The 27567-nt window shown below is 39.6% G+C and overlaps 1 protein-coding gene across 2 annotated transcripts in view; it reads right to left on the minus strand.

The window, feature by feature from the left end:
- The window catches only part of PHF8 (PHD finger protein 8), a 102270-nt gene that overhangs the window by 40094 nt on the left and 34609 nt on the right, over nt 1-27567 (minus strand). Inside the window, exons 6-17 of one of the 2 annotated variants that reach the window (XM_065900610.1) lie at nt 27267-27453; nt 25275-25437; nt 17964-18051; nt 17488-17594; nt 16154-16245; nt 13557-13646; nt 11552-11854; nt 10685-10788; nt 6236-6414; nt 5867-5952; nt 5221-5354; nt 4284-4597 (exon numbers count right to left, since the gene is read on the minus strand). In XM_065900610.1, coding sequence (XP_065756682.1) covers nt 4284-4597; nt 5221-5354; nt 5867-5952; nt 6236-6414; nt 10685-10788; nt 11552-11854; nt 13557-13646; nt 16154-16245; nt 17488-17594; nt 17964-18051; nt 25275-25437; nt 27267-27453 — 1847 coding nt within the window. The remainder of the gene's footprint in view (nt 1-4283; nt 4598-5220; nt 5355-5866; nt 5953-6235; nt 6415-10684; nt 10789-11551; nt 11855-13556; nt 13647-16153; nt 16246-17487; nt 17595-17963; nt 18052-25274; nt 25438-27266; nt 27454-27567) is intronic. The other variant, XM_065900609.1, reaches the window with a different exon arrangement.

Here is a 27567-nt window from a genome sequence, read left to right on the forward strand (position 1 = left end):
CTAATTGTGCCCCCGCCCCAAAATATGTTGAATTCCTAATCCCCGGTACTTCAGAATACGACTGTATTTGGAGATAAGGCTTTGAAAGAAAGTTAAAATGAGACCACTAGGATAGGCCCTAAGCCAATCTGACTGGTGCCTTTTTAAGAAGAGATTAGGATATAGAGAGTGACACCAGGGGCCCATGTGCACAGGGGATGACCATGTGAAAAAGTAGCAAGAGGGAGGTCATCTGCAAGCCAAGGAGAGGCCTCAGGAGAAAGCAACCCTGCTAATACTTTGATCTTGAACTTCTAGCCTCTAGAACCGTGAAAAAATTAATTTCTGTTGTTTAAGCCAACCAGTCTGTGGTATTTTGTTATGGCAGCCCTAGCAAACTAAGATAGGGGACACAGATCACCTACCTCAAGAGCCCAAGACAATTAGCTGAAAAACTAACAGAACTAATAAGAGCATATAAGGCAATCCAACACAGGATCAATATAGAAAAATCAACTATTCTCCTGCATACTAGCAACAGCCAATTGGAAAATATAATAGATAAAAAGATGCCATTTTCAATAGGAACAAAACTATAAAATAAAATACCTAGTAATAAACTGAAGAAGAGATATACAAGAAAGCCTGAATAAATAGCAGACCATGTTTGAAGATAGAAGGACAAGATGGCCTGTTTTGTGGCTGCTCAAAGGTAAATGGCAGAATGATAGCAATGTCATCCAGAAGTTGCACTGGTTCAAAGGCAATTTTCCCTGGCATGTTGTTTTTAACCAATCAGTGGTGAGTTTTCTCATATTTCAGAGAAAACCTTAGCTATATATGAAGACCTACACACAAAAGCTAAAAATCCTGCAATAGTGCCTCCCGTCAGAGGAAGGGTAAATGGTGGCTTTGTTTTCTACAAAATTAAGTTCTGTTGGGAGAGGAGGATGGTGGAGAGTGCAGATGAAGACGTTGTGAAGACAATTTCCCCTGTGTTTAAAAACAACAAAGGACTTCCCTGGTGGTGCAGTGGTTAAGAATCCGCCTGCCAATGCAGGGGACACGGGTTTGAGCCCTGGTCCGGGAAGATTCCACATACCACGGAGCAACTAAGCCCGTGTGCCACAACTACTGAGCCTGCGCTCTAGAGCCCGCGAGCCACAACTACTGAGCCCATGCGCCACAACTACTGAAGCCCGCGCACCTAGAGCCTGTGCTCCGCAACAAGAGAAGCCACCCGCAACAATGAGATGCCCACATACCACAACAAAGAGTAGCCTCTGCTTACCACAACTAGAGAAAGCCTGTGCACAGCAACGAAGACCCAGCAGAGCCAAAAATAAATAAATAATTAAAAAAAATAAAAACAACAACAACAAAAGACTGCTGATGACTAGGCTCTGGATCAGATTTTAATTTGATAAAGCTGCTATTTATCTTAAGCAAATGCCCTCAAGAACCAACATCTGGAAGGAGGAACCTGAGCCCAGGCAGAGTTTAGGGCTACAAAGGATCCACTGACTACAATGCTGGGTGCAAATGCTGATGGGCTCTAACCAGGCAAGGATTACTATTAGGACTGTCATTATCTGGGCCAGTGTTTTGGCTTCAAAGCCACAGAGATTTTGAGGGGTATACCCCTTTCTTTTTCTTGTAAGCCCTATTATTTTTAGTGTACAAATCTTCAGGACATCTTTCAGAAATGTGTATATCCCACTGTAGCAGAAAGGGCTCTGATGAAAGATGTCAGTCTCCATAAATTAATCCATAAATTGCAAATGCCATGCAATCTTAATAAAAAATCCTAATAGGATTTTTCATGGAGTTTGACAAGTTGATTCTATAATCCATCTGGACTAGAAAAAGCTCAATAATGGCCTAGAAATTCTGGAAAAATAAGAACAAGTAGTTGGGTACCTCCTCATTAAACTGCCTTTCTAGTGTTGCTGGACAAAGCAGGGATAGGGGGAAGCAGACAGAGGTTGAGTGAGTTGTTTGTCCTGAGGTAGGACTAGTGAGACCAGGTCCAGATGCCTTGGCTATAGGTCAATGTGACTGTCTGCTGAAGGTAAGATGGATAGCCAGGGAAACTTGGCAACAAACTAAGACCAATCACAGCTCAACTCAGAGATGATGGGCTTGCTGAACATCTGTATTCTCCTCAGGTCCAAAGCAAGTTATGCAGAGGGGATTTGCCCTACCAGACACAAGGTCTAGAGTAACTAACCTATGAGGTAGTGCCACATGAGTGGACAAGTTGGTTTTATGGAACAGAATAATATTAATAACATCTAACACACAGCACTTACCATGCGCTGGGCAATGTTTTAAGTGCTTTATGTATAACTCATTTAATCCTCACAACAACCTATGAGTTAGGTACTATTATCAAAGAGAGGTTAATTAGCTTGCCCAAGGTTACATAGCTATTGAGGAACAGAACTGGGAACAGAGTAGAAAAACAAACCCAGGGAATTGCCTGGCAGTCCAGCGGTTAGGACTCTGCACTTTCACTGCCAAGGGGGTGGGCTCAATCCCTGGTTGGGAACTAAGATCCCACAAGCCGCTCAGCGCGACCCACCCCCCACCCCCGCCAAAAAAATGAAAAAAGAAAAACAAATCCATATATATATGGGAGTTTAGTTTAGGACAGAAGCGGAGCTTCAAATCAGGAGGATAATTGATGAACTAGTCAATAAATGGTATTGGGGAAAATGACTATCCATGTGGAAAAAAATACAGATTCTTACCTCTCACAATTCACAAAACCTAATTCCAGGAAAAAAAGCTAAAATTTTAACTTCTGTACAAGTTTTAGGTGAAAATATAAGAAATTCTTCTTACACAAAACATAAAATACAAAAAAAAATTGATAAAGACAACTATGTAAAAACTGAAATCTACTACATGCTAAAAGATACCATAAGTAAAATTAAAATGCAAACAACAGACTAAGAGAAAATATTTTTCAACACTTGCAGAATATATAAAAAACACTCCAACAAATCTAGAATACATAAAGAACTCCTACAAATCAATAAGAAAAACTAACATCCTGAAAATGAGTGAAAAACTGAATAGATAATTCATGGGAAAGGAAGAGCCAATAAACATAAAACAAACAAACTAAAAAAAAAAAAAAAACCAAACAAACTGCAACACCATTTTTTGCCATCAGATTGGCCAAAATTAAAAAGGCTGATAACATCCACTGTTGGTAAGGCTGTGGGAAAACAGGTATATCTCATACACCACTCATATACTGACCTTTTTGGAAGGAATTCAGCACTATCAACATTTATGTCGTACATACCTTCAACTCAGCAGGTCTAGCTACTTTACAGAAATGTTAACGGGCACGTGGGCACAAAAGGTTATTTATAAGAATTTTCAAAACACTAAAAATTAGAAACAACCTAAATGATAATCAGTAGGAAACAGTTAAACATATGATGGTATACCTATGTTACAGACTACTATGCAGCAGGTAGATCTCAATGCATTGATGAAGTGTATCTCTAGGTACTGATGCTGAAAGATATCCAAGTAAGTTGTAGAACCACACACACTAAACCAAACTATACCTCTATCTATTTATGTCTACATATGGGTATAAACACAAGAAAATAAAAGGTATACATCAAACTGATAACAAAGGTTACCTTTGGATAACCTTTCTCAGAGGGGGAAGAGTGTTAGTCAAAGGAAATTTCTGCCTTCTCTGTCTTGTTCTAATTTTGGTCAATGAGGATTAATTTTTAAAATAGTATTAAAACAAAAACCTACATTAAAGTCAGCTGCACTATACAAAAAAGTGCTTCATACATTGTAGTACTCAACAAAGTTTACTTTACAAAAAAGGAGTCATCTATTAAATGTGAAAAGCCCACCGAAAAGTCATCATAAACCTTTGCAAGGGATGAACTGAATGACACATAATACAAATGATACAGGTAATGGAAGTAAAATAGGCAAGAGGGAAAAAAGAGTCACCAGCAGTGAAGATTGGACAATGCTAAAAATGGTTAATAGCTAATTATAATAGCTACCATTTTCTGAGGGCCTCCCATGAACAAGACACAGTGCCAGGTGCTCTGTGCAAGCATCATCTCTAATTCTTACATCAACCTGTGAGATATCCCCATTTTATAGATTAAGAAAATACAGCACAGAGAAACCAAGTATCAGGTTTAAGGCCAGGCCTTTGCTCACTACAGGCTGTCCTGGATTGGATTTGGGATTGAGCCTGGGGCTAGTGGGGAGCCCTCCTGGCCTGGACTCAAGTGCTCAGCTGCCCTTACTATACTCTGCATCCTTGAAGCATGCTCCCAAGCTGTCCTGTTCATCGAGACTGGCGTTCTCCTCCTCCTCCTCGCTCTCGGTTCTCCAGTACGCTGGCCGCTTGATGGGCCGCTTCCCTGGGGTGCGCTGGGAAGCAGGACTGCTAGACACTGTGCCCAGCCCACTGCTGGAACTCCCACTGCTTCGGTCCTGCCCCCCGGTCCACCAGGCCTGCAGGCTGGAGGTAGCTGGCGAGGATGATGAGGACTGCAGGTTGGCCATGCACAGCATGCCCTGGATGGCCTCCTGAGTGCTGGGAGAGGCAGGGGCCTCGCTGCAAGGGACAGAGGAGAAATGCTGAGGGAGTTTCTCTAGTTGTCAGAGGAAATCAGTCATCGGAAGAGTCAGGGAGGAGGGACAACAGCTGCCGGGGTCAGGGTGGGAGGAAGGAGGAGAGAACCATCCCAGGCGAAAAACCAGAAACCACACTAAAGATCAAAATAGTATCAAAGACTATTTTCATAAAAAGGCCAGTCCTTCTTGACTCGTCTCTCCATAGACAGCAGGCAAGATGGCAAAAAGAGGGGTGCACCTCCCTTCCTGTTCACCAATGCTGCATTCTTTCCTTTTTCTTTTTTCTTAAAGCAAGGCCCAGAAAAGGCCCAGCTCTCCTTCCATGCCTCTTCTAACTTCCAAAAACCCCCAAACTTATTACCCTTGAAGTCCGTATTATCCTCTCTCAGTCAGATCTTAAGTACCTCGGGACAGATTTCATGTCTACTTTGTTCTTTCAGCCCAAATGCCCTGGCTAATTTTTGTCATTTTATTTTATTTTTTTTTGTCCCTTTAAATGACCCAATTAATATCTACTGATTGGTTGACCTAGCCCTTTGGGTGGCAGGTGGGGGTGTGTGCTGTCTGAACACCTAGAAAGGGGAGATAAAAGCCAGTACTCACGTGAGGGCAGCATAGTCAGGTCCCCCCACCTGCCTGCTGGCCTTGAGCAGATCAAGAATTCCACCAGCTCCACTCCCGTTTCCAAGCTTGCCTTCGACCCCTTCTACCATGTCCTCATCTGTTGTATAGTCCTCCTGTTGGAGAAAAAGGATATCACCTCAGCTGCCCAGGGTTGGTCTGGTAAGGCCCCAATACAGGGTTGACAGTCTCACTCCTGATACTAATATCTTCTGAGCACCAAGTATCTACCAAGTACCAAGCAGAATATTTGTTCTTTCATCTTAATCTCCACAGCATCTTTGTGAGGCAAGTCTAACTCCCATTTTACAGATAAGGAAACTAAGGCTCAGTGAAGTTAAATAATTTGTGTAAAGTCACAATCAGATATTCCAAATCAGATACTCTTTCTGCTACATCACACTGCCTTTTATTCTACTCTATATTAAAGAATTTTAAAAATATTTCAACTAAAGTATAATCTTCCACTTATATGTTCAGGAGCACTTAGCCCACAATCTTTCACTTTATAAATATTTTAGGAATGGAATGCATAGGATCTCTCCCCCACCCTCAACTAGAATGACAATCTGTATTCTGTCTATGTAACCAGAATGAGCAGAAGATTAGAAACAGGGCAGGCCCCTACCTCAATGTCAAACTCAACTTCTCCTGGTTCACGAACTCGGTTGGGGTCAGAGCAAGGCTTCGCACGGGGCAACTTTCGGGGAAATTCTAGAAAGCAATGGAATGCACTTATCACGAAGCTAAGATTAGCATCTGAGCCAAACACCCAGGGGAAAGAGAATAAGACTATAATTTTCCTGAAAGTAATGACCACAGACAAGTAATTTAGGGAGGTTTGGAAATAAATCTCTAGAGCAAAGGACACATGGAAGCCTACAGAGCTGGTAAATCAGAATGTCAACAAGCTCAGGCCTAAGGTCTTGAGTCTATCAAGCAGACCAAAAACAAACTGAAATGGGCAGGGCAGGAAAGAAAAAGAACAAGTACACACTTGGTCTTATTATCAGGGTTGCCTTCTCCTTTCCCAGTCTCTCGTCAATCTGCAGTTCATCATCTGAATCCAAGTCAAATTCATCCTCCATCACATGTTCTGCCACCAGCCTAGCCTTGTCTACCTTCTTTGTGATCCTGGCTCGCCGAGACTTGGATAAGCTCTTTACCCTCTTGGTACTGGAGAGAGAGTGAAGGTGAACATAAAAACAGTCACACTCGATGGCAATTCTACCCAAATTGATCTACAGATTCAATGCAATCCTATCTAAATCCATCTAGTTTTGTAGAGATTAATAAGCTGATACTAAAATGTATATGGGCATACAAAGGACTTAACATGGCCAAAACAATTTCAAAAAAGAACAAAGTTAGAGGATTTATACTACTCAATTTCAAAATTTACTATAAAGCTACAGTAATCAAGGTAACGTGATATTGCCATAAGGATAGACATACACATCAATGGAACAGACCTGTGAGCCTAGAACTAAATGCTTAAATTTTTGGTCAACTGATTTCTGACAAAGGTGCTTATTAGGCAATTCAGTGGAGAAAGAATAGTCTTTTCAACAAATGATGCTGAGATAAGTGGATATCACATGCAAAGAAATGAATGTGTACTCTTACCTCATATCATACACAAAAATTAAAAATGGATCATAGATCTAAATGTAAAAGCTAAAACTATAAAACTTCTAGAAGAAAATATAGGAAAATATCTTTGTGGCCTGAGATTAGGTAAAATTCAAAACATTTGTGCTTCAAAAGACACCATTAAGAAAATGAAAAGACAAGGCACAGACTAGGAGAAAATATTTGTAAATCATTTATCTAGAAAAGGATTTGTATCCAGAATATTTAAATAACTCTTAGAATGCAACAAAAGACAAACAAAACCAATTAAAAAATAAGCAAAAGATCTGAATGGACATTTCTCTAATGATGATATATAAATGGCTCAACATTATTAGTCATTAGGGAAATGCAAATCAAAACCATAATAAGATACCACTTTACATCCATCAGAATGGCTATAATCAAAAAGACAGACAATAACAAGCATTAGCCAATATATGGAGAAACTCATAATTGCTGGTAGGAGTGTAAAATGGTACACGCTTTGGGATAAATTTTGGCAATTGCTTAAAAAGCTAAACAGAGTTACCATATGACCCAAAATTTTACTCCTGAGAAACAAAAACATGTCCACACAAAAACTAGTACTCAAATGCTCATAGCACCATTATTCATAGTAGCCAAAAAGCATAATCAATCCAAATGACCATCAACTAGTGAATGGATAAACTAAATGTGGTATAGCCACACCATGGAATACTATTGAGCAATAAAAAGGAACAAATTAATGATACTTCTACATCATGGATGAACTTCAGAAACATTGTTAAGTGAAAGAAGCCAGACACAAGAGACTACATATGTATGATTCCATTTATATGAAGTGTCTTAAAAGGCAAATCCATAGAGATAGAAAGTAGATTAGTGGTTGCTTGGGCCTGGGGAAGAGAACCAGGACTGACTGTAAGTGGATATGAGGGATCTATTTGGTGTGATAGAAATGTTCCAAAATTATACTGTGGTGATGGCAGCGTATTCTTTAAATTTACTAAAAGTCATTTAATTGTACACTTTAAACAGGTTAATTGTATGGTATGTAAATTATACCTCAAAAAAGCTGTTAAAATATATAAAGGGAGTAGAAAGAACTCAAAAGTGGCTTAAATAATCCTGTTACACATGGTAAACAATATTAACCAGTACAGACTGCTCAAATAAGCCTTACAGTTAAGACAAACAAGTTTTTGGTAAATCAGTACACTTGACACATTCAGCAAATAGTCATTTGGTGAACTGGATTTTAGTGAATTAGCTGTTTTCTACCTCATAGGGTTGCTGGGAGGATTAATGAGCTAATGTAGAGACTGACACATGGCAAGTGGCCCAATGGTAGCTAATCTTATAGTTCTCTGGGCCTCACTTTACCACATTAGTAAAATGGGGATAACAACACTTACCCTCAGGGTTGTTGTGAGGACTAAATAAAATAATGTATGTAAATGTATAAGACAGAGTCTGACACAGAGCAGGTGCTCAATAAATGGTAGCTATTTAACCTTGATCTTTTATTAACTTCTAATAATGAAAAATCTCAAACATATATAAAATATTAAAAACTTCCATGTACCTATGACCCAGCTAAGTTTTAGCAATTATCAACACACAGCCAATCTTGTTTCATCTACACCTCAGTCCCCACAAAACATGGCATTATTCTGGAGAAAAGATCAGACATAATATCATATCATCTATAAATATTTCTATACCTTGACTCCCTAGGTTCACTTAGCAGCAGCCTCTGGCAGGTGCAAAAAGGCAACAAGCAGCACAAGAAAGACTGGTGAGGAAGGGAAAAATGTCTCATTGTGTCCTCAATAGCCATTATAGGCTGGACCCTTAGGACTCTCAATTTTCTCTTCCCCAGCAGACCAACCATGGGTTCTAGACAAAGGCAATGCTCAACAGTCTCTCTAATCTTATTCTTCAGTAACTATGTTCTCAAATAACAAGGATAGCTCTGCTGCTTTCAGAATCTGCCCTGCCCTCACACTCCCTTTTCCCTTATTTCCCAGCCAGGTAGACCTACTACACTCACCCTTGGGATCTGAAAACAATCTTTTCCTACAAAAAGGCTGTTAAGGTATCCTTGTCGCTTATGTTCCTACACTGTTCATACTCTCTACTTAACTCTTGACTGCTCCTGTCTGGTGTTCTGAGTGTCCAGATGGTAACTTTTACTGTCTTCCTTTGCCTCCCTACATGTTTGAGGGTTTCTGATGACCTACTTAGCTTCTGGCCATGCCCACAACCATCATCATCACCACCACCACCATCACCTTTCATCTTCAACTTCATCATCATATTCATAAGAGCGACCATTTATTAAGCATTTACTATGTGCCAGAACCTGTGATAGGCACTTTACATGCATTACTTCATTTAGTCCTTCAACAACCCTAAGATAAGTTTTATCTATAGAATAGATAAAATGAGGACAGAGAGGTGCAGATACATTAATTAGCTTGTCAAAGTCACATAGTGAATATGTGACAGAGCAGGGATTCAAATTCGGGATTGTTTGATTCCCAAGCTGGAGCTTTTTGCCAAGACGTGCTTTTATTTTATTCTTTTAGAAAACATTCTGTTAAAAATTATTTTAGGGTTTCCCTGGTGGCACAGTTGTTGAGAGTCCACCTGCCGATGCAGGGGACACGGGTTCGTGCCCCGGTCCGGGAAGATCCCACATGCCGCGGAGCGGCTGGGCCCGTGAGCCATGGCCGCTGAGCCTGCGCGTCTGGAGCCTGTGCTCCGTAACGGGAGAGGCCACAACAGTGAGAGGCCCGCGTACCAGAAAAAAAAAATTATTTTAAGAAAAGTAATATGTGCTCGCTGTATAAAATTCAAATGCTTTTGAAGTGAAAATTTCCTCTCTTGCTTCCCCTATTCTACTTTCCAGAGATAACTACTGTTACAAGTTTGGTGTGACAAGTATAAAATATGTGACAAATATATTTATTTGCATGGATGTGTATAAACATCTCTGGAAGGAAATCGTTGACACTGGTTTTCCATGAGGAGGGGAACTGGGGAACAGAGAGGAGTGGGAGCAAAATTTTTCACTATGTATTCTTTCACACTTTTTGAATTTTAAACCACATAAATTAAATTTTAAACCTCTTCAAAAGGTTAAAGGAAAAGGTCTGTATGTTGCTTTTTTACACACACACACACACATATGTGCATACGTGCTTTTTTAAAAAATTAAAATGAACTATTCCTATATATTATCTTGCAACCTGATTTTTTCACTTAAAATATATCTTGGAAATCTTTTCATGTCAATAGATAGTAAACTCATTCTTTTTAAGTTACACAGCATTCTATTCCATAGATGTACCATAATTTATTTATCCAACCTTTATTGATGAACGTTTCCAATTGCTTACTATTACAATGATACAGTGACTACTAAATATTTCTCTTTATACACCTGTGCAAATATTTCTGCAAAATAAGTTCCTAAAAACTGAATTGCAAAAGGTATATAAAAAACTAATGCTCTTAACCAGTATGCTGTACTACCTCCTATTCCCACCAACAGTTCTGATCCACTGACTTGCTGAAATTTCTAGAACTTATATAAGATTTTTCTCAGGATTGCCAATTAGTTCCAGACCTCTCCCCCTTCCCACCCCCAACACTACCATGGTTCTCTGTACTAAGGAATGTTATCTGATAATATCTGGTTATTTCCCCAAGCACAGTCCCTCCCTCACCCATGTCCCAGCCCCAGGTCCCAATTCCATGCCTTGTCTTAGTGGCATATTGCCACCAACAATCCCAGCATCTCTGCTTCTTCTCCCCACCTCACCTGCCATTAGACATCAACAGGGCCAGCGGGCCCTCATTCCCATCAAGGTCCAAGTCTGGCGAGTCATCATCTGAGTCATTCAAGCAGGTACCAGTGATGTTGAACTGTAGGAGGAGGAGGCTCAGTTGTCACCTGTCTGGAACTCCCATGTGAATCAGAATGACCAGTTCCCTCTGGTTTCACTGGTTGAGTTCACTGTCAAAACCACCTGAACCAAGGCCTTCTGCTATGCTGTCCCCCCACCCCCAACCCAAATGATCACAGGAGCAGAAGGCTGAGAATGTATGGCTGGCTCAGGGGAAACCTATCCATCTTGCAAAACATGTTCCCTAAAAAGAGGTGGAGTATCTTCACATGCCTATGGAGGGCACCACAATCTTGAAGCAAGGTGGAGCCCTGGAGGAGGGCTTTTCTCAAGAACCTGTTCAAGACTCCAACCTGCCACTCCTATACCATGCTCTCAAATGTCATTCCCATCCCAGCATTTCAAGATTCATCTCAAGTGTCATGTTTACTGAGAAGAGCTCCTGACCATCGCCCCTACCCAGATAGAATCATCCCCTCCCGTGTCTCAGGGTCCCACACATACCCTTGATCGTGGCATCCACAACGCTTCATTGCACTAATTTCTTTTTATGCCTATCTTTCTCACTAGCCTGTCAGCCTCTTGAGGGTTATGTCCACAGCACCTATCACAGTGCCCAGCATAGACAAGATCTCAATAAATGTCTGTTAAATGAGTGGGACTGGTAGCCAAACACCAGGGGCCCTAAGGGAGGTGGGAGGACAGGAGAGCCTATCCTTTTTATACCCTGCTCTTCCAAGGGACCCAAAAGGGTTGGGCTGAACCCAAGGGCCAGCACCCACCTTTGCTTTCTGGGAACAGCCTGTCTTCAGTGCCTGATGACTGTAAGTGTCCATGAGATTATAGCTCAATTGGCCAGCAGGCCCCAAGGCTGAGCTCTCCTTGCCCTTTCGCTCTGCCTTCTTGAAGAATTCCTTGGGCTTCAGGCCTTTCTTCTTTGAACCACTTTTGGAGGGCAGTGACAGCCGGGACATGGATACTGAAGTGGAATGGGCTGGCCTGGTTAAGGGAATGGAGCCGGCTGGGAAGATCCTCTGCAGCCCAAAGATATTGCTTGTCTTCCCAACGTTCTGTTGGAAGATATCCTACAAGAGTGTTAGTACATGAGGGGGTTAGAGCTTACTCAAGGGTTCACTCTGCACTAAGAGCAGAGGTATGTTTATGGCACTGGCAGTACTGCCGTGAAGGGGCTTAAAGATGCTCCACATATGCACTTATGCACACCCTAGTTTTGGCACAATAAGTCATCAAGAATTTACTGGGTGGCATTTCTTTACCTAGCCATTGACGAGTAAGGAGAAGACGAGCAGAGGAAAAGCTCAGCACTACTGTCAAAACCGGAAAGGAAAAGACTCCAAGCGCAGCTGACATGAGACAGAAAATAATTGAGTACTAAAATGTGTGGTTCCAACTCTAAGGACCACAGGATTTGAGAGCAGGACAGCGGTTCTAGTCCTAATTCTGCTACTAGCCTCCCACCTTCATCTTATTCATAGCAGTTATGCTTTGATTGGTTGTATATATTGAGCTTCCACATTAAGATTTCATTTGAAAAAAAGGATTTCATTGCTTCAAAACATTTGAAAGCCAATGAAAAATATATGATCCATCTCTTAAGTCCTCTTCCAACCAGGCCAAAGTTCTGTGTATATAAAACTGGTTTAAGTGGGAAGAGCCAGAGAAAAGGTAGGCCTAAAACCCTGAAGGATTCTGACAGATGGAAGTGGTGGAAAATGAGGTAGGAGGTGGACAATGTAAGCTATGGTGTAGGCAGTGAAACATGCTGCAAGAGGTGAGGCTAGAACCCCAACTTCACAGTAGCTCACTCTGACCACCCTTCAGCACAGATTTAGTGCCTATATCCTGGGCACTAAATGGAACCTTACAGCTTCTGAGCTAAAGGAAAGTTGAAACTTCCTCAAGTCCAATTCTCCTCTGGTGCCTTTGCTACTTCACCAGCCCACACTGAGTTCTCTCTTTGCTGCAGTCTATTAATAACAATGGCTCACATTTATTGAGTACTTACTCTGCCAGGCACTGTGCGAGGGGCTCTATATACATTAGCTCTTAATCATAACAAAACTCTGAAAAGGTGGTGTTATCCCCACTTTACAGATAAGGATACTGAGGCTCTGAAAGGCTTGCAAATGACAGAGCAGGAACCAGAACCCAAGTTTCTCTGAGTCTCTTACCACTGCACCTTACTGTCTCGTGGTATATGCCACCTGATGAAACATGGCTTTGTAATCATCTTCAACCCGGGAGAACTGTCATTTTGTAGAATGTAGAGACTGAGTCAAAATATTAATAACAACAACTACTACTACTACTACTACTATGACCTCTGCCACCCACAACCACCATGACCCACCAGCAGAATTTACTGAGCACCTACTGTGTGCCAAGCCCTATACTTAGTGCTCAACCTGTATTATCTTACTCAATCCTCTTAATAATCCCTCAGTAGTTATTAGTTATCCCCACTTTAGACGTGAGGAAACTGAGGCTCAGACAGGTTAACTTTGCCCAGGTTCCTCTACTAGATTGTGAGTTCTTTGTGGGCAGGCACTGTATTATTTATGTATCCTAAGCACCTAGCCCAACATGTGGCACGCTTGAGGCACATAATAATTATCTGAATGAATGAATAAATGAATGAATGAATAGGGTCCTTGGTGGGGTCTTCCCAATCCTTCCCCTGAGCTCTCATGCCAACTGCAAAAGCCTGACCTGCCACTTGAGCCTTGAGCCCTTCCCAAACGCCTCCCCTGCTCCCATGCTTCTTACTTCCACCAGGCGAATCTCCCTAGCCAGATCTTTAATGAGCTGTACGGTCCGCACTGTCTCTGGGATCTCATCCTCGTGGTCTGGCAGAGCCTGTCAAACAAAAGGCATGAGGAATAGATCCACACATAAATGAACTGATTTTCAACAAAGTTACCAAGGCAATTCAATGGAGAAAGGGTAGTCTCTTTAACAAATGGTACTAGACTGATCAGATATCCATATGCAAAAAAAGAACTTCATTCCATATCTTGCACTAGACACACACACAGACTCAAAATGGATCACAGACCTAAATGTCAAATCTAAAACTATAAACCTTTTAGAAGGAAACAGAGGAGAAAATCATTGGGACCTTGGGTTAGGCAAAGATTTCTTAGGACATAAAAAGTATGAACCATAAAAGAAAAAACTGATAAATTAGACTTATTAAAAAATAAAAACTTCTCTTAGAAAAACACTGTTAAAACAAACCACTGACTGGGAGGACATATTTGCAAAACATATACCTGATAAAGGACAGTGTCAAGAGGTGTGAGGAACTTAGTTGTGGCTTGAACCACACCCCTCAGAAAGTCAAGAACCTCAGCAAGATCCCTGGGGACAATCCAGCCTCTCCACTTGTGAGGACAGAACTCAATGTTGAGCAGCTACAAGCCCACAGCTAGCCCAACAGCAACCCAGGGAGAGACCTGTTGATTGTCTCTCTTTTAATTCATTTGCAATCTTATTTATCAATACATCTCTATGCAGACAGACAGCTCAAACTTTTCCTCTGTGACTTCTTCCACCAGTTTTGACTTGAATTCTGTACCCAGAGGACTGATAAAAATTCCTCAGCATTTCCTCCTTGCTTCCCATGGTTTGATTCCTTTAACTCTTTTAATCCATCTGGAATTTATTTTGGTGGCTGGGCAGTGATGGGGGCTGAGAACCCATGTGACCCAGCTGGATAACCTTGACAGCTCCCTCCTCCCAGCCCAGGGGGCTCTGGAAGGGTGAAGGAGCAACTGCTTCTCTTCACAAAAGAGAAGTTGTCTGCACTTCACAAAAGACTTCTCCCATGAGTGTGGCTCCTCAGTTCTGTGTCCTACTCTCTTCCAGCTCCCTTTGGTCACACTGTTGGGGCCATCCTTTGGTCCCTGAGGCCATCCTGGCTCAGGACATGAGTGCTTAGGACCTACCCACCTCCCTCCCTTTTCGTGTTCCTAGGACAGAGTCACTCTGAAGTTCACTTCGCGGGAGGGTCAGGTGTGGATGCAGAGTCAGAGATGAAACCCAAGGTAGCCACACCTGAGGGATGTGGCAAAACAGAATCGAAGGCTAAGGCCCAGGTGCAGTTGAGTCCAGGGAGCAAAAGAAGGCCCAAAACATGAAGTCCAAGGATATCTGGGGGGAAGGCTGCCAACAGGAAATGGGGAGATTGTGCACATTTAAGCCTGCAGTGGCTGAAAAGTCTCCTCAGGCTACTGTATGCAGGGGAAGGAATCTACAAAGAGTATCAGAAGCATAAAAGAATATATTGATATTTCCTTTTTTTGCATTTCTTAAAATTGGTTTTTAAATAAATTCAACATTTTGAGTAGGTAATCCATTCACGTAGTTCAAAAATCAAACAATATAGAAAGATATATATTGAAAAGCCTCAGTATATATCTGACCCTGCCATCAGCTCCCCTAGCCCACCCCAACAGGTAACCACTTTTATTAGTTTCTTCTGCATCCCTCCAGATTGTGTCTTCAGTCAAATACAAGCACATACAAATATAATTCTTCTTTTCCCCCCTTTTACACATAAGGTAGCACACTATACACACAGTTCTACACTTTTACATGATAAATTCTGGAGATCTTTCCAAATCAGTACATAGAGAGCTTTCTTAATCTCTTTTATAGCTGTTTAGTATTCAGTTGGATAGATGGATATTGGTATATTCCTAAAAAGCCATTTTGGCAGTATGCATCAAGTCTTACATTTTTTCACATACTTTGATCTAGTGATCACTCTTCTAAAAATCTACCCTGAAGAAACAATCAAGAGATGAGGAACAAAGACTGATGCAAACAGCTATTTACTGCATGATTTTCTAGAACTATCCCCCAAATAAATAAATAAGCAACAATAAACAAGTGGTTAGGTAAGGATGGTACATTCCTGCAAAATAATATCATGTAACTATTAATGTTTGTGGAGAACTCTGGTGACACAGAAAAATTAAGATAAGCCAACCAATTCAGATACAAAATTATATGTACAGGGTGAGAGCAATCATGTTTTAAAAATGAATATTAAAAAAACAAAAGAAAGTATACCCAAATGTTAATGTTTATTCCCTCTGAGTTAAAATTACAGGTGAAGTTTTTCCTTCTTTACACTCTTCTGTATTTTTCTAATTCTCTACAGTAAGCATGTATTACTTTTCATAATCAGAAAGAAAGGTTTAAAAATATAATCCAAGGAGTCCTAGCCCAGTCCTCTACTCTAATCCTAGGAGCCCACAAACCCCCCTAGTTTCCTCCACGTCCCCAGAGGATCTTCCCAAAGCCAGTCCCTGCTGAGAGTAGACCTCTAAAGCAGGTAGAGAAATAAGTATATTTACTTCTTTCCTTGTCCAGGCTCTAAAGGCCAAGTTCAGGGCTTTACCACCATGGACCAGGTAGGAGGCAGGGTGTCTCCTGTTTTCTCGCAAACCTAAAGGGGGAAAGAGGAAGGTAGAGTGTCAAAGAAGCCATGCAGGGAAGTGAAGGACTTGTTAGTTTTTTTCAGGCAACCAGAGAAAATGCTCAAGGTTCTGAGCACAACTCCATATCTCAGTTCTTATAATGGTGTTCATTTTATGACTACCTTGACGTCTACTATCTCATTTAATCCTATACCCAACCCTATAAGCCAAATATCATTATCTTCATTTTATAGTTCAGGAAATGAGGCTCAGAGAGGCAAAGAGACAACCAAAGGCCACACCTGGTAAGTGCCAAAGCCAAGACTGAAACCTCATCTGTCTAAATCTGAGGCCTGTGCTCCTTCTACACTACTCTGCCTCTTGGTTTTCAAAATGTGAACACTCAGGAGGACAACTGCCACCTACACAGATCTGAAGAGCCATTAATGCCTTGTTCTGAGTTACTCCAGGAGGAGGTTATAACAAACATCCAGATTTAGGCTCAATAAAGAATTTTCTACTGAACTAAGCTGTTCAGAACAGAAAATAATAAGCAGTTAGTCATCCAGCCTCTGAATGAACATTTAAGTGATGGTCTGTCTAGATGGCAGAATAAGGGCTTGAGGTACTTCATAAGAGAGTGTACTCATTGGCCTCTGAGGTTCTTTGTAACTCTTCCTGGCCAAGTCACCTTGAAGAATCTCAGGTCTGAGTAAGGGAGCCACTCTATTTCCAAGCAGACCAGGAAAGAGGAAACCCAGCAGGTTGGCTTCTACCTGGGCTGATACCCAGGAACCAAACCAATGATGGGTAGTCAGGACTGGGCCTTGTCCCCAGGGGAAGCACGTCCAGGGAACTCTGACACTATACCGATTGAGTTTCTTATTTTAATTGGCAGGAAATAGGAATAATTTCACTGTGATCCAATTTTCTCAGTCCCCTTTGCTAAATAAAAAAGTTAAAATCCATGCCCTACCCTACATTACGATTAGTAAAAAAGCCAATTTCAAAAGATCGCATCCTTTGATTCCATTTTTATAGCATTCTTGAAATGACAAAATTACAGAGATGAAAAAGAGATTAGTGGTTTCCTGAAGTTATGGATAGTTCAGGGGGAGAGAGTGGGTGAGGTTATAAAGGGGTAACACTACAAAGATCTTTGTGGTGATGGGTACTGTATCTTGATTTGAGGTGATGGTTATGTGCACATGTGCACACACACATGGTCAGGGCAGCAGGGCAAAAAGGACAGTTGGCAAAGGGCTCCATACCTCGAAAGATGTCCAGGATATGCTTTCCCACATACCAACAGATGGTCTCAAAGTTGGGGAACTTGAAGAGGTCTGCTGTGCTCAACCGCTTCTCAATCTCATAGGCTCTGGAGGAAGTAGGCACAACAATAACAATGATAACAAGGACCTTGTTTACTGGGCACCTACTATGTATCAGGTATTGCTCTGGATGCTCTGTATCCATTATCTCTAATCCTCACAACTACCCTCTAAGACCTTACTCTATGGGTTAGGAAACTTGGGCTCAAAGTTTATGTGACTTGACAAAATTCACATAACTACTAAGTGAGGAAGAGGTATTCATCTTCAGACTGAACATCATCAGAAACCAGGATCCATTCCTTTCTGATCATCTTGCCTCCCTTCTATGCTGCACTCCTCACAATAGCAGAGAACTCAAGGACTCTAGCAGATGGGAATGGCCAACTCGGGATCACCAGAGCTTCAGGACTCACTTGAGCTGCATTTCAATGTTAAGGCTGTGTAAGAAGTTCCCTCCAAAGGCAAGGCAGTCCACGGGGGTCAGCACAGCATGGATCCATCCTGCAGTGTAACAAGGCAAAAAACATAGCTGGCAGAGGGCCTTTCTTCTTTGGACATCACCACTGCCCACTCAGCTCAAACACAACTCCTTAGACCAGCCAGCCTGGCAGTAATTCAGAACATTCTAGCTTCCTCCACTCTCCCAACGCCCATCCTAGCCACGTCTGCCATCATTATAACCCTGAACTGGACCAACCTGGGGGTTAATAAACTCCTTCTACTTCCCTTCTCTGCACTTCAAAATCTCTTCGTTGCCTCACCCACCCTCTCTCTTATTGCTAAGAAAGGCATCACCTCCTTGCCATGACTACCCCTTCTAACTCTGCGCTAGGTAAAACAAAGAGTTTTTGTGTTAGACAGACCTGGGTTCAAATCTTGCCGTTTTCTATACCTAAATATCCACTTCACAGGTTGGTTGTGAAGGATGTACCTAGTTGAAACTAAATTATTTTCCTTGCCCTTGACCCTATACTGCCTTCTGGGACCTTCTGATTTTTCTTCTTACATCTTTCTCATATTCATCTCCCCTTCTTCATCCATCCATCCTACTAATGGCTTGGTTCAGATCCATCATTATCTCTCACCTATGCTATTTGAAACAGCCTACAAACTGGCTCCTCTAACACCAGTGGTTCTTTAAGGTGTGATCCAGGGAATCCTGGGGCTCCTTGAGACTCTTTCAGAGCATATGCATGGTCAAAACTATGTTCATGATAATACTAAGATGTTATTTGTCTTTTTAACCCTCAGTATATAGTGGAGTTTTTTCAAGGGGTACATAACATGATATCACAACACACAGAAGCAGATTTGAGGACACAGAAGTTTTCTGCTAACCCGAATATTAAAAAGATTTGCAGAAATGTAAATGTCAATCTTTTCACTAAATTTTTTTAGTTTGAAAATAGTTCTCATAAAAATTATTACTTATGCTAACATGTAATGGGTTTATTCTTGTTTTTTCCTCAATGAACTAATAAATATATCTAAATTCTCAGTTTTAATTTATAATATGGTAAATATTAATAAATATAAACCACATAAATAAAAGCTCTTTGGGGTCCTCAATAATATTTAAGGGTATAAACAGGTCCAGAGTCCAAAGTGTTTGTTTGTAAACCACTGCTCCACACCAATCTCAACCTCTGAAGTCCATCCTCCACATCTCAACCCTAAGTGATATATCTGAAATGCAAATCTGCCCATGTCACCTCCTGCTTGAAACTCTTCAATGAAATGTACATCCACAGAAGAATAGATAAACTGCTGTATACTCATACAATGGAATACTAGAAAGCAAGTGAAATGAATGAACAATAGCCACATGTATCAACATGGATCTCACAATCATAATGTTCAGAGAAAAAAGTTGAGAAAAATACATCTGATTCCATTTATATAACATTCAATAACATGTAAAACAATACTATATACTGCTTACTAAGGCATACCTATGTAATAAAGGGATAAAAATGCATGAGAATGATATCATCAACTTCAGGACAACAGCTAGCTCTGAGAGGGCAGAATGGGAATGTAATTGAGGAGAGGTATATACAAGGCTTCAAATATGTTTGTAATATGTTATATTTTTAGTTGAGTTATAAACACATAAATGTTCATTATATTATTCTTTATATCTCTTGCTACATCTGAAATATTTCATTAGAAATTAAATAAACAAATAAATCTTCAGTAGTCCCCAGTTGCCTCTGAAGTAAGTTCAGCCTGCCAACCTTTTCAGCTTCATCTGCTCCCAGCCCTTGGTCTTTAGGCTCCAGTATCCATAAACTGCTTCACACATCTTTGCTTTGTTTAATGCCTTTCCCTTTATCTGAGAGGGCTTTCCTGCCTTTCTTTCCTTGGTCATTCTCTATTTACTCTTCAGGTGTCACTCTTCTGAGAAGATTTTCACAAACCTCTGGCCAGACTAAGTGCTCTTCTCTGTGCTCCCAAAACTTCTGGTGACTACCTCTATTGTGTCTATTAGTACTGAAGAGCCTATCCATATTCTATCTCTAGCACCTAGCCCAATGTTGGGGCAGACAGCAGACATGAAATGCTTGTGGAACTAAGTAGATTGCACCCAGTTTGTGGGAATTTCTACCAAGATGCAAATGAATCCAACTCAAATCTCTGGTAGCCAAATTCAATTCACCAGTTACCAAGTGCCCAATGTACAAAAAAAAAAACATCATGTGAGACCCAGCAAAGAATTCAAAGATGGGTGAATAAATGCATGGGAACAGAAAACTATAAAAGAGAAAAGCAGATGGGTATGGGAGTAGGAGGAGGGGTGCATGACTTGCCTCATCATATATTAAACATTCTATAAAACCAATGTAATCAAATCAATATGATACTGATATATGAATAGACAAACAGATCTGAGTAACAAAATAAAATCCAGAATTATACAATATAATGTTAGACAAAGATGTTAGAATTATATAACACGAGTTTTAAAGGAGTCATCATAAAAATGCTTCAACGAACAATTACAAGCATGCTGGAAACAAACAAAAGAAAGAAGCTATAAATAAGAAACAAGTACAAATTATAGAACTAAAAAATACTACATCTGAAATATATAATGAAACAATGGACTCAACAGAAGAATGGAGACAATGGAGAAAACAATCAGAGAATTTGAAAACAGAGCAATAGAAAGCACCCAATATGAACAAGAGAAAAGAAATAGACTGAGAGAAAAATAAACTCAGGAACCCAACAAGGACCTACTGTATAGCACAGGGAACTATATTCAATATCTTGTAATAACCTATAATAGAAAACAATCTGAAAAAAGATAGATACTATATATATAACTGAGTCTCTTTTTGCTGTACACCTGAATCACTGTAAATCAACTATATGCCAGTAAAAATAAAAAAGACAAAAAAATAAAGAACCATGCAATGGGACAGAAAAAAACCCCTCAGGAACCTGTGGGACTACAGCAAAATGTGTTACATTTGTATAATCAAAGACCCAGAAGAAAAGTTAGAGTGAGGGAATGAAAAGGTATTTGAAGAAATAATACCTAAAAATTTCACTAATATGGCAAAAGACATAAGCCTATACATTCAAGAAGCTCGATGAACATATACAGTATAAACCCAAAGAAATCCACACCAAGACACATGATAGTCAAACTGCTGAAAAACTAAAAAAGAAAAAATATTGCAAGTAGCAAGAAATGACACATACAGGGAAAAAAACAATTTAAAGGGTAGCCAAAATCTTATCAGAAACCACAGAAGCCAGAAGGAAGCAGCACAACATTCAAGTGCTGAAAGAAAATATCAACCCAGATTTCTATACCCAGCAAAACTATCCTTCAAGAGTGAAAGGGAAATCAAGACATTTACAGATGAAGGAAAACTAAGAGAATCTGTTGCCAGCAGACCTACCCTGAAACTCTAAACAGAGAGGAAATGATAAGAGAAGGAATCTTGAAACACCAGGAAGGAAGAACAATGGAAGAGTAAAAATACAGGTAAATACAATAGATTTTCCTGCTCTTGGATATTCTAAATTATGTTTGACAGCTGAAACAAAAATTAAAACACTATGTGATGTAGCTCTAATGTATGCAGAGGAAATATTTAAGACAAATACATTACATACGGTAAGGGTAAAGAGATGTGAAAAGAGGTAAGGTTTCAACGAAAAGAGGTAAGGTTTCAACTCTTTCTTCAAACTGGTAAAATGTCAGTACCAGTAGACTGTCATAAGATAGATATATATGTATATATAAATATACACATATAGATATGTATGTACATATATACATATATACACATATACATATTTATCTATATATGTATATATACATAGATACATGTGTATATGTCTATGTACATATACATATATATCTATATATGTATACATATATACATAAAACTAGAGCAAACACTAAAAAAAAAATCTAAAAAAAAAAAAATCTATATAAAACCTGAAGCTGAAAATTTCATATGGAAATTCAAGGGGCCCAGGAAGGCTGACACTTCCCAATTTCAAAACTTACTACAAGTGTACAATAACTGAGACAGTGTGATACTGTCATAAAGACAGACATACAGATCAATGGAATATAATTCAAAGTCCAGAAATAAACCAATACATGGCCTATGGTCAACTGATTTTTGACAAAGGTGTCAAGACAATTCAATGGGGGAAAGAATGGTCTTTTCAAATTTTTCTGGGACATCTGGACATCCACATGCAAAAGAATGAAATTGGACCAGTATCTCACACCATATACAAAAATTAACTTGAAATGGATGAAAGACATAAATGTAAGAACTAAAAAGAAAACTCAGAAGAAAACACAGGTGTTAATCTTCATGACCTTGAATTAGGCAATTGTTTCTTAGATATGACACCAAAAGCACAAGCAAAGAAAAAAAATAGATAAACGGGACTCTTGGGCTTCACAGAACAACATCAAGAAAGTAAAAAGACAACCTCCAGAATGAGAGAAAGTATTTGCAAATCATACATCTGATAAAGGTCTAAACCAAAATATATAAAGAATTCTTACAACTCAACAATAGAAAGACAAATCACCTAATTAAAGAATGGGCAGGGACTTCCCTGGTGGCACAGGGGATAAGACTCCACACCCCCAATGCAGGGGGCCTGGGTTTGATCCCTGCCCAGGGAACTAGATGTCACATGCATGCCACAACTAAGAGTTCACATGCCACAACTAAGGAGCTCGTGTGCCGCAACTAAGGAGCCTGCTTGCCTCAACTAAGACTTGGCACAATCAAGTAAATAAATAAATTTTAAAAATGGGCAGAAGTTTAGAATAGATATTTCTTCAAAAAAAGATATATAAACATCCAATAAGTGCATGGAAAGATGTTCAAAATCAATAGCCATTAGAGAAGCACAAATTAAAATCTCAATGAGCTACAACTTCACACCCACTAGGATGGCTATAATCATAAAGACAGGCAAAAGCAAGTGTTGGGTAGGATGTGGAAAAATTGAGACCCTCATAAATCGTTGGTGGAAAATGCAGCTGCTTTAGAAAACAGTCTGGCAATTCCTCAAGAAGTTAAACACAGAGTTACCATATATATGACTCAGCAATTCCTCTCCTAGGTAGATATACCCAAGAGAACTGAAAATATGTTAACACAATAACTTGTACATGAATGTTCATAGCAACACTATTCATAATAGGCAAAAAGTGAAAACAACCCAAATGTCTATAAAATGATGAATGGATAAACAAAATATGGTATATCCATACAATGGAATTATTATTCAGCCATTTAAAGAATGAAGTACGGATAACATGGATGAACCTTGAAAATATTATGTTGGGTGAAAGAAGCCAGACATAAAAGACCACATATTGCATGATTCCATTTACATGAAATATTCAGAAAAGGCAAATTCATACACAGAGAAAAGTACAGAAGTGGGGTTGACAGGGGCTGGGGGGGAAGAAGGAATGGGGAGTGACTGCTAATAGGTATAGGGTTTCTTTTTGAAGTGAAGAAAACTTTCTGGTATTAGATAGTGGTGATGTTTGCACAACTTCAAGAATATTTTTTTAAAAACTGAATTGTACCCTTTAACATGGTAATTTTTATGGTATGTGCACTATATCTCAATTTTTTTAAAAGCACATTTAACAAAATGAAAATACAACATATCAAAATATGTGACACAGCTAAATCAGTGCTAAGGGGGGAATTTATAGCACTAAATGCTTATATTAAAAAAAAGAAGAAAAGGGCTTCCCTGGTGGCGCAGTAGTTAAGAATCCACCTGCCAATGCAGGGGACACAGGTTCGAGCCGTGGTCCAGGAAGATCCCACATACTGCGGAGCAACTAAGCCCATGTGCCACAACTATGGAGCCTGTGCTCTAGAGCCCACGAGCCACAACTACTGGGCCCACGTGCTACAACTACTGAAGCCCATGCACCAAGAGCCTGTGCTCCGCAACAAGAGAAGCCACCGTGATGAGAAGCCTGTGCACCACAATGGAGTAACCCCCACTCGCCACAACTAGAGAAAGCCCATCCGCAGCAACGAAGACCCAATGCAGCCAAAAATAAATAAATAAAATAAATTTATTATAAAAAAAGAAGAAAAGTCTGAAATCAATAATCTAAGCTCTCATCTCAAGGTCAGGAAAAGGAGAGCAAAATAAACCCAAAGCAAGCAGAAAGAAGGAAAAACAAAGATAAAAGCAGAAATCAATGAAATTGAAACCAGAAAGACAACAGAGAAAATCAGTGAAACAAAAAGTGATTCTTTAAAAAGTTCAACAAAATTGACAAACTTCCATTAAGACTAACACACAGTAAAAGAGAAGGCACAAATTACTAACATCAGGAATGAAACACAGGGTAGCACTAGAGACTTGGAAGATATCAAAAGAATAATAAAGAAATACTATCTCTACACACATAAATTTGACAACTTAGATAAGATGGACCAATTGCTCGAAAATCACAAACTTGCAATTCACTCAATATGAAATAGATAATTTGAATAGCCTAATACAGGTTTAAAGAAATTGAATGTTAATTAAAAACTTCCCAAAAAGGAAATCTCCAGGTCCATGTGGCTGCAGTAGAGAATTCTATTGAACATTTTGAGAAAATTTAACACTAATTCTGAAATCAAGGAATTAAGAAATTAGAAAGTCAAGAAAAATCTAAATCAATGGAAAGACATATGTGTTCATGGAAGATTCAACATACTAAAGATGTCAACTTTCCCCAAATTGAGACAACTATGGGGACTTTTTCAAAATAAATACACTCAGATCCCACCCCAGACCAACGATTTCATAATTCTAGGGGTAAAGCCTAGGCATTTATTGTTTTGGGGAAAAAAAAAAACCCTACCTCCACCCAGGTCATTCTGACTTATAGTCTACAATGCCAGTCTCTCAGTCACTATCTCTAGAGTCATGGGGCTAAGAGTCCTGTTTTCTATCTGTCCACCAAGTTGACATCAGTCCAGTGCAAAGGAGCTATCAACTTCCTCCTGGACCTCCCCAAGAAACCACACTGCCCACTGGCCACCACTGGAATTTTCTTGATGTCCACTTCTGAGCCTTCAACTGATATGAGAGGGATATCTCACATAATCAGATCAACACATTATGGGAAGGGGTTGGTTCCAGTGCCACAAGCTCTCTTCCTCTTCCCACCTTCCTCAAACCCTCCCAGAGGAGCCCAGGAAGACCTGTAGGAATGAAAAGTGTCTGTCCTTGCTTCACAGAACACTTGTAGCACTTGTCCACCTGGTCCCCAAAGAACATCTCATTCTGGTTAGAGGAGCTGCTCCAGCACTCAAAGAGAGTCAGGTTGGCATTTGTTGGGCGGATCAGGTAGAAGATCTTCTCACCCTGAAACAAAGAAAGACTGACATGTCAAAAATATCAAGGGTTTCCAGAGAAGTCTTCTGGGAGTCTCTAAAAGAATATTCTCTCTCTCATGTTCCAAGACCATGTAGTATGCTAGAATTCCTTCTGTCCAAGGATCATTTATATATATATTTGGAAAACTTCAGAAGTCCTTTTGCACTTTGTACTTTTAAGTTTCTATAAAACTGACAAAAACAATTTGGAAAGGACATTTCAAAGAAAATTGTCAACTTAAGACAAATGTACACCAAAGGCTCCTATTTTAGATGCAATGCCAAATGAAAAATGGCCTCTATAGATGAGTAGATCAATATTACTAGCCCTAGGAGAATTTAAGGCCACATTACTAATGAGAAGAAAATTGAATTTGCCTTTAAATGCCATTTACAGAGAGCATTCCTTCTCACACCTGCAATCAAAGCTAATAAAAGTTTAAAAGTTCAGTAATCACCCAAGGACTTCTGTAAGATTATATGTTGGATGATTATCTGTTGGAAGAACATATTATTTCCTAACTATGTTTTGCCTGGATAATCACCAGATAGATAATTTGGCAGAAAAGAAAAAAACCCACTAGCACAAAAATATCCCCAACCCATAGCTTGATTAGTTTAACCAATATTTCATAATACATTTCAATGTAGAAAATTATCTACTAGAAATTATCTACTGTACAATTAGAGAAATTTGAATCAGATTTGTAGATTAGATAACAGTATTATATCAGTATTAATTTTCTGATTTTGATAACTATACTGTGGTTATATAAGAGAATACCCTTGTTTTTAAGAAATACACACTGAATTATTACGAGATAAAGGGACACCTTGTCTGAAACTACTCTCGGGTGTTTCAGAAAAAATATTTATATAAAACCATTTTATTATGTTTGCTTCAGAGAAAGAGAGAGTATAATAAAATAGTAACATGGGAATCTGAGTGAAGGGCACACAGGAAATCTTCCTATTATTTTTGCAATTTTTCTATGAAAAAGAAACTATTTAAAAATAAAAAAGTTAAATCTAACATTTGCATAATAGCACTTTCATTTACACACTCCAATTTCTTCATGATAAACCAATAAAAACAACTAGCTCAAGATTTGTGATCATTTGGACAAGAGCCATATCCAAGTTTTCTGCTCTTTCCTTGGCGTTTCTGATAAGAAAGCTAAATAGCATGAATAGTGGTGGAGAACAATAAAACTTACCTAAGAAATTTATTTTCCAGACCTCAAAAATCCTTTATAGTCACTGACAATCAATATGCTAATTATAAAATTGTAACGACCACTAAAAGGGAAACTATAGAAAGGCTGACATTAAAAAAAACCATCTCACACGTGCTCTATCTTGATGGTGGTGGCAGTCATGCAACTATTTATACAATTGTCAAAAATCATCAAACTATACACTTAAAACAGGTGAACGTTATGGTATACAAATTATAACTCAATAAACTTGGAGGGGAGAGGGAATTTCTCATGTTACCAGAAATTTCTGCAGTAAATATGGACATTTCCATACATAGCGGTAGGAGTACAGATTGGTTCAATTAAGATAACAGTCAGAGAAAACCTTAGGCATCTGCTGTTATTAAAAAAAAAGTTAATCATCAAAACTGTAAAGTAGAGACAATTTATATGGCATATCCACTCAGTACCCAACACTGATAGAGCAGTTATGTTGAAATGTCACCCAAATAGAATCTGGGATGCAGGTAGGCCTTAGCAGCCTGTCTTTATGCTGCCACCTGAAACAAACAGGGAGGCCCAAGGCCTGGCTGTCTTCAGAAGCCATAGCCATTTTTACCTTGAGCACATGGTACCAGACCGACGTGCCACCAAAGTCAATGTGAAAGTCTGTATAGCTATCCCGCACGCTCATGAGGCAGTACTTCTGCACGTTGGGCCTCTCAAAGATACACTCCTCTGGCCACAAGTTCTCCACCCATGAGAGCTTCCGAACAATCTTGGGTGTCTCCACAAAGTTAGAAAGCCTATCAAGGAAGGGGTGGAGAGCAGATGTCAGCTGATTGGGAATTGAAGGTTGAAGCCTGAATAAAATGCCCCCCATCCCAGTGAGACTCAGATAAGAGAAAGAAGTTCTCTCC

The sequence above is a fragment of the Phocoena phocoena genome, chromosome X, assembly GCF_963924675.1.
Source record: "Phocoena phocoena chromosome X, mPhoPho1.1, whole genome shotgun sequence".
Lineage (NCBI taxonomy): Eukaryota > Metazoa > Chordata > Mammalia > Artiodactyla > Phocoenidae > Phocoena > Phocoena phocoena.